At 51.9% G+C, this 8,403-nt stretch overlaps 1 protein-coding gene across 1 annotated transcript in view; it reads left to right on the plus strand.

Moving 5' to 3' along the window:
- SVOPL (SVOP like) overlaps nt 1-8,403 on the plus strand; it is a 50,802-nt gene that overhangs the window by 4,905 nt on the left and 37,494 nt on the right. The window contains exons 3-5 of the mRNA XM_030885272.2: nt 6,482-7,119; nt 7,313-7,404; nt 8,273-8,371. Coding sequence (XP_030741132.2) covers nt 7,038-7,119; nt 7,313-7,404; nt 8,273-8,371 — 273 coding nt within the window. The 5' untranslated portion in view covers nt 6,482-7,037. The remainder of the gene's footprint in view (nt 1-6,481; nt 7,120-7,312; nt 7,405-8,272; nt 8,372-8,403) is intronic.

Below are 8,403 nucleotides of genomic sequence, written 5' to 3' on the forward strand. Positions count from 1 at the left end.
GCATCTCAGTCTTTTCTGAGGGGCTCTCTGCATCTTGAGACACGTTCAACACTTAACCAGGCAACTGGAAGTCTGTCTTCGTCTCCACTTACTGTTCGTATAGATCTTCAAGGTCAGCAGCAGTGAGAGTTCAAGGTGTTCTTGGGTCTGAGAACCTCCAGCACCCCGTGGATGTGCGTGAGCTTCCAGGTGCTGAGCAGCATGTCGAAGCTTCTCCGCATCCTTGTGTATGCTGAATTCTCCAGCTTTTCCTCTTAATCTTCTTGTTAGTCTATTGTTTGCTGTAACTGTTATCCACCGCCTCAGGGAACTTCAGAGTTAAGGAATTTGTCTGTAATTATTTTCAACAATGCCCTCCTGGGAGGAGAAGGCATGTGTGTGCTCCAAGTCAGGGACAATACAAACTGCTTTGCAAATGCAGGCTTTCAGTGAGACGATGACAATTCTTTGAGAAAAGGACTTTGTAAAAGCTCTGTTCTTATTCTGTTCCCTCCAGTGTGTGCCAGGCTGTGTGGGGACTCAGCCTGCTGGTTGTCAGGGCTCTGTCCGTGGAGCTGGAGAATGGGCAAGTTAAGCCACCCAGACCTCACTACTCTTACTGAGACCCGGCTGGTTTTTGTGGTTTAAACAGCCTCGGGTGGCCACAACCCTTTGTTCAAGTTTCAGCATTCTGAAAATGGCTTCTTTGGTTGTATGTGTCAGTAAAAAGTGAATTTGCGAAGGTTCATTCTTTGCCATTTTGGCCGATGTTAACCTGTAGTTCTCCGAATGAAAAACCAGAATAAGGCTGCTTCTGAAAGTTTCAAAACTTATCACAGGGCGCGTACTTCTCCTGGGACAGGAAGACAGGACAGTCTGGCCTATTTCTGTTTTGCCGGGAGTTTTTAGTTGCCTATGTTTTCGCCCATTCAGAATAATGATAGACCTTTATTTGTATCTCATGGTACAAATACCACGGCTACTGCCCCTCCTTAAATGACAGACTTTTATTTGATTTCCACTCTTCCGATTATGCTGCTACATCGGTGCCTGTGTGAGGCTGGGTTGTCTACAGAAACAAAACCAGTGGCACTCTCCTATGTATAAGAAAGACCTTGATAGCAATAAGTGATCTTATATCAAGAAGGCAGCCCAGCCCAGCCCAACTTAAATCCATGGAGCCAATGCTAGCCGGAGTCCTCTTCAGACTCACACAGCTGTAGGCCAACGACACAGAAGGATACAGCAGTATACAGGAAGTCCATGGGCCAGCAGCTGCAAAGCTGAGTGGACCCAAGTTCAACAGAAACATGGCAGGGTGCCCATGGCTCTCAGGGCCGATCAGCCCATGTGGGGCTTCCCCTGGGGGAAGGCACAGAGTCCCAGCAAGCAGGGAGGCAACTGGGCAGAGAGAGAGAGGAGTTGCTGGTTTCTTTCTTATAAAAAGGCCACACCCCCAAGGAGGCAACACCAAGCTCCCACTTGATGGACAGGTTGGACTGCACCCCCACTGCCACACAGGACCCTGAAGTTGACATAAAATCTCGCTGCTACAGTGCCTGAAACCAAAAGGCATTTGTTCTGTGGAAGTCTGTGACCTGCAGTTAGGTTCCTAATTCCATCCTTAACCTGGAAACAATCGGAATGCCATCTTGAGTGCACTCACACTCACACACTCACGCACACTTACGCACATCTGACCCCTGAACTGTGAAGATGGCCAGCACTCATCCTACCGAGGTGAGGAGGGGCTGTAGCCCTGGTCAGTCTCTCTGATAAGTTTGGGAAGACAGAAGGAGGTAGGTTGCTTACGAAAGACAGGTAGGTTGATTGGTGCAGACCCAACCAAAGACTTAGGGAGCACAGCCAAGAACTAAGGCATGGATACAGGGTGATTACCATTTTGGGGTCCTCCTTCATCCTGGCTTGTTCAATCAATAAAAAAAAAAAATCTCCTGACTATCATGACCACAAGTCTTGGATCTATGATCTTTGGAAGAGCCATAGGTCGTCATTAGCTTATCTATGGAAGGATGGAAACCTCCAGTGGTTTTGTCCACCTGCCTTAGGTCTTGTATTGTTCTTCTGACCGGACAGACATAGCTTTGATGGTGTATCTGTGTCTCCCCTCTCTCCTCTCTTTGCCGCACCTGCTGAATCAAATCCGCACTCCTCATTACTACAACTGGCCAGTCATTTCCCCTAGGTGCTGCCTATTTCATGATGTTCCCTAAGGTTGTCTGTCCTGCTGCTTCCAGCTGCCCTGGCTGCCCTCCAGGCCTTCTGCATTGTCAACTTGCTGGGACTTTCTGTGACAGCGCTCTCTTTTCTGGATGCCACGTCTTCCTCTCCTCTTGTGTCCCTGCTTTTTCTCTCTTCCCGGCCACATTTCGATGGCAGGCAGCGTCTGAGCTTTACATTTCTGAAGACGTCGGTTCACTCTCGCATTCGTAAGACCCTGTTGGGTCTAGAACTCTAGAATGGAAGTCACAGTCTCTCACCACTGCCTCTGGCGTTCAGTACTGTGCCCTCGAGAAGTCTACTTCCAGTCTGATGTTCAGTCACTGTGGGCCAACTCATCTCCCTTGTGCCACTTGTTTTACACACGTTCGTCATCAGTGATCGGCTTCCGTGTCATACGGTCGAGGAGGTAGGGCTGGTGCTTGTCCACGTCACTGGGTACTCGGCGAGCTCTTTCAATTCTGTCAGGCCTTTGGAGGATGACACGTGCATCCTCCACATGGCTTCGAATCAGCTTCTTGGACTCCCGTCCCACAATCATTCATGGGCTGATGTGAATTACCTTGCCCAGTGGCCAGTGGATTATCCCCCAGCTTTTGATTTAGATCACATCACAGCTCTGCTGGTCAGTGGCTCGTCCAGCAGGAAGCGTGGCCCTCAGTCAGACGTGTTCATTTAATAGCCTGACAAGATGGGACTGTGTCTGCAAACGGACTGATTGTAAAAGTCGCCAGACAAGGGGATGGTTGGGCGATGTGGGGAAAGGGAGCCATAGCAGTTCCAGCAATCCTCACGTGTTCAGGCCCCCAGATGGGACCACGAGACCAACTCTCCTGGCTTTGTCCAGGGTGTGAAGATCAGAGTCTCCTTTGGGAGGGAGGGTTCCTTGGACTGACTTCTGAGCATCCTTGATCTCTGCAGTCTGGGAAGATTGGTACCTCTGTGGTTGTTTTTGTTTTTGAACATTTTATTGTGGGTGTGAAAGTGTTTTAAACAACCTAATAATAACTACACGACAGTGCAGGCACTTTCACATATGTATATACATATATATATGTGTGTATCATATATATATACATATACATATATATATATATATGTATTTTCATCCCCTAGTAGATTAAGGTGGGGAATGAGTCAGACCCTCGTGTGCAGGCTCCACAGGTGGTCCCCCCACGAGACAGAGTGCAGGCACTCAGTGGATCATAGCCCTCGATGTGCTGATAGACACTCTCGGTGGCTATTTTACCTTGTGAGAAGATGAGAGCTTTTTGTCTGGGCTCTAACCCTGCTGCTTATTATTAAGGTGCTCCAATCTTGGAAAAGGTTATTTATACATCGCTGAACCTCATGCAAATATGTGGAGAGATATTTATCTTGGAAAAGGTTACACCTCCTTCTCAGAAGTAAGACCAAAGCAAACTCCTTACATCCTCCTGAGAGGTGAGACCAAACAAGCCAGTTACCACTAAGTCCCATGCCAGCGCGGGGTGAGCCCACGAGGGTTGGGGCAGAACTGTGCTCTTTCAGGAGCCTCTGAGTGGATTCAAACTGCCAACTGCTTCGTTAATAACGGAGCCGTTGTTTACTGAAGAAGTCATGTCATCTGTCCTATAGAATTTTCTACAGTCTAGATCTTCCTGATTGAATCCACATGGTGTCCTCTGCCCCTCTCCTGTAGAGACCGGGAGCCAGAGCCCTGTGTTGGTCAGATCCGGGTTCAGTTTCTTGCTACGAGAATTGTCCCCAGGAGAAGTTGTATTTCTCCTTCTTCTCGGGGATCATGTAACATCTCACACCCCTTCAGCGGTGTGAAGCTTTGTCTGGGGCCTCAGCTGTTAGCAGCCTTCCTCAGTGGTCAAAAGTCCCTCGGCCTCACACTTCATGATCTAGCAGCCATTGATGAGGACTGCCTGGGGTCACAATTTCACTCAGGGTGACACCACAGTGATGCTTTATGGAAGAAGAATGTCCTCTCACCAGCTGTGTGGTTGCCCGAGGAGCAGACATTGATACAAGAAAGGCAAACGTTTTGCTCGTTTTCAGAACAGTGGGTTGGCTTCTTAGCATTGCCCAAAGGCGGTCCGTGGGGTTCTCATTTTCCTGTCCCTGTGAGCCAATGGATGTTCACGTCTCTGACAGGGCTCAGTTCCTTCCGAGGTGCAGCTGGAACCCTGGGTTCTGCAGGGGCTGCTAGTTCTCCTGCTACCATGCCATGCGCTCCCAAGCTCGGCGTGTGCACGTTCTGCTGCGTATCTGCAACCAGCCGTTTATCAAAGCGTCTCGGGCCCTCTTGTGGGGGATGGTAAAGCAAACCCTCTGGGCTCTGGGGGTGGTCATTGGTCATTTTCTTTTAGTAGCTACAGCTAGAATACACACACACCATTATATATATATGTATATATTCATATATATAAAATAGTATTTCATATTATATATATATGAAATACTAACATGAACTTATTGTATACGTGTATGAATACATGCAATGAATTCATGTGAGTATTTCCAATTCAAAATTGGGATGATAGGGATTTTTAACTTAACTTTTATTTTATATTTGTATCTCTTCTCTGGCACTGAAAATCTTAGCTCCTAAGCTCCGTCGAAGGAGCCCCAGTACCATGGTGGTCAGCAGTTCAGAACTACCTGCTGAACCTCAGGAAAAAAGAGTGGGGAGACCTCCTACTCCCTCCCCCCAAAAAGCCACAGTCTCAGAAACCCACAGGGGCGGTTCCACCCTCCCCCCCCCAGGGCTGCTATGAGAGATCGACTCAACGGCAGCGAGCGTGGATTCTGGGCGCGCACATGGTGAAAAGACGGACTCCTAGTCAAAAGGTTGGCTGTTCAAACCCACACAGAGGTGCCTCTGCTTCTGAAAGGCCACAGACTGGAAGTCGCTGGGAGCAGTTCCACTCTGCACACCCACGGGGGCCAGCAACAGCCACCACAGTACAACAACACACAACACAGTACAACAACAACACACATTGCTACTTCAGCTCTGACTCCTAGGGACCCCACGTAAGACAGGGTGACCCACTGCCGGGTCCTGCCCCATCCTCACACTGACCGCTGTACCCGAGCCCATGGCTGCAGCCACTGTGTCCATCCGTCTCCTCGAGGGCCCTCCCCTCGTGTGCTGCCCCTCCACTCGACCAAGCACGATGTCCTTGTCCAAGAGCTGGTCTCCCTGACAACACGTGCAAAGTAGGTGAGTGGAAGTCTCGCCACCCTCGATCCTAAGGGCATCTGGCTGTCCTTCCAGGACGGATGGTTTCTTTGGCTTTGTTTGTCTGGTTGGTTTCTGCAATCCCCAGTGCGCTCCATATCCTTCACCAACACTGTAATTCAAATGCACCGATACTTCTCCGGTCATCCAGTTTTCCCACGCAGGTGAGTTGATTGAAAATAGCATGGCTACAGTCAGGCATGTTTGTTTTTGAATAGTGTAAAGCGCTCGTTCACTGTAGATTTGCCCAAGGTGATGTCCAGATCATGGGTCCAACGTTAGGACTAGCAATACTATTACTGAGGACGCTTTGTGCTGAGGTGGCTGGGTGCCATCGGGGGATTCACAGAGAACAGTGAGGAGTTCCCATTAGCCGACTACCTTTGTGCAATTCACCCGCTACTGGTTCTGACTCAGAGCAAACGCCTGGGTCGGAGTGGAGCTGCCTGGTAGACTTACCTAGATCATGACCTTCCCAGGAGCCAGACCTGTGCTCCCACAGACCCTGGGTGGATCCAAAGCACCGGGCTTTTGGTCGGCAGTCACGTGCCTAACCTCTTTGACAGCAGTTAGATGACAGTCCTCAGACACGGTGTCCTCTGTGTGAGTCCGTCACCCACCTGATAGACGAATGGCTTTCTTTTCTTTTTTTTGCGGGGGTGGGAGGTGTTAGAAAAAAAAATCTCACATTTTCAATTACAGAAAAAAGAGGGGTGGAGAATAAGTGGAACTGTGTCCCTGATTCCTGTCAGAATGAACTGAAATGCTCCGGGTGAGGGAGACACCGGACATCTCAGGGGGGACAAAAGCTGAGGGCCGGCTCCTGTGACCGTCCTTCTCCAACGGGCCCCAGGCAGGGAGGGCCGAGGGAGAGGAGGGCGGAGCACGGCGAGGTGCCGGGTGGGTTCCGACGGCTTCCGTGGGCGAGCGTCACCGTGAGATGCGTCATGAGATGCGTTAGGTTCCGCAGCCATGTATGAGAGTCGCGCTGACACTAAGTGTGTGGTCTTGGACGTGTGTGCAATCCAGACCCAGCATCCTGGGAAAGTTGGAAATCCGGTGAGAAGACCCCGCAGAGCTGGCCGTGAGCGCACACTGTTGGAAAACGGGCCACACGCTTGCCCGACCCAGCGTGGCCCCGCCTTCGATGTGTGAGACAGACAGACAGACACATCCACCATCTCTGGAGCACCACGAAGCCAGCTGTGTCAGTACATGGCAGGCACGTGGCGCACAATAGCTCCCTGATTCCACACCAGCATCTTAGGAAACAGGTGCCCTCCTCGACACATGGTAACTGTCACCTGCTCGGTCGCTCGGTAGCTGTGTGGCTGTCAGGGGTCAGTGAAAGCTGCCCTTAAGTGTCTCCGCTTCCGTCTCGACAATGGGGATCCTGGTGGGACCGCGCTCGGGTGGTTGTGGGGAGCTGAGGGGTTGGCTCACCGAAGGTCAGCCCAGGGCCTGACAGAAGGCTCAGTGGGGTGCCGTATGACATGCCCGCAATAACCGGGCGTGCTCCTCCCCCCACCCCACCCCATCTCTCCTCAATGCGAGAAGCTGTGCAGGGGGCTGGCACCCTTCAGCAATGGCGACCAAGCGGGCGGAACCAGTCACGATCATCAGCCTTCGGAAGTTGAGCATGACAGCCCCAGAACCACAGCCGAAAGGTAAGCGACCGGCCATCTCTGAACACCCCCCAGCCCCCGCACCTATACAAGTTAGGTAACAGCCCGACTCTCCAACACCCCCCCCCCACCCTCGGAGAGCAGTTCTCCCGCACGCCGCGCTCCCCCCCCCCCCCCCCCATGGGACCCCTCGGGTCACTAAGCTCCCGCACTCTGCGCTTCCTGTCCTACCCAGAGACAAAGACCTTCACCGTGGAGGATGCCGTGGAGACCATCGGCTTTGGACGTTTCCACATCGCCCTGTTTCTGATCATGGGCAGCACGGGGGTGAGTGTCCCAGCGGCTGGCTCACACCCCAAGGCTGTCCTTGTGGCTGGACACAGAGTTGTCCCCTGACCCCCAGCCTTGGTGGTCCACCCGAGGGCAGCGGGGTGTGAACAGGAAGAAGAATGCTGGGAGGGGGATAACCCCAAATTCATTTCCTCCACTTTTCGCAGGTGTGGTCTGTTCAGGGCAGGTACATAGCTGTGTCTCTATGTCCTGGGGATTCAAGACTCTTTTTGCAGGTGGTTTAAGCCAAGGTCTTGGGGAAAGCAAACAAGCATCGAGTTGATTCCAACTCGGAGCGATATCGTAGGACTGCTCCTGAGGGCTTCAGACACTCTATAACGCTTTGTTGGAGTAGAAAGTCTCATCTTTCTCCCACAGAACGGCTAGTGGATTCAAACTGCTGACTTTGGGGTTTGCAGCCTAATGTGTAACCACTACTCCACCAGAGAGCTCATATATCTGTGTAGCTATATCTGTATCTTCTATCGACAGTGGGGAATTTGTAACAAGACAAGGGTTCACACGGTTGTAGAAGCAGGCAAGTCCAAGTCCCACAGGCTGAGGGTCAGATTTCAGGCTGGCAGCATCTCCGGACTCCCACAATTGTGGGGGCTGGTGAACCCAAGATCAGCCGAGAGGTGATTGACTGGTGGCCACAGAGGCGAATGAACCTCAGGTCAGCAGGTCAGGCCTGTGACCTTTCCTCCACATCTCCCCTAGGAGGGTTTGAACCTCCAGCTGTTAGGCTCGTGTGCTCCCTTGGGGCCAGGGTACGAAATGGGGGCTTCATGGCCGAGACGCCGAGGACGGTGATGGGGCCCGCATTGGTGGCCGACCAGCTGAGATGCCCCTGCCCTGCTCTCAGGTGGCTGAGGCCATGGAGATCATGCTCATCGCTGTGGTGTCCCCGGTCATTCGCTGTGAGTGGAGACTGGAGAACTGGCAGGTGGCCCTGGTCACCACGGTGAGTGCTGCTGCTGGCCTGTCCCCTCCCCC

The sequence above is a fragment of the Echinops telfairi genome, unplaced genomic scaffold (assembly GCF_000313985.2).
Source record: "Echinops telfairi isolate 266 unplaced genomic scaffold, ASM31398v2 ScPeMD7_23;HRSCAF=83, whole genome shotgun sequence".
Taxonomy (NCBI): domain Eukaryota; kingdom Metazoa; phylum Chordata; class Mammalia; order Afrosoricida; family Tenrecidae; genus Echinops; species Echinops telfairi.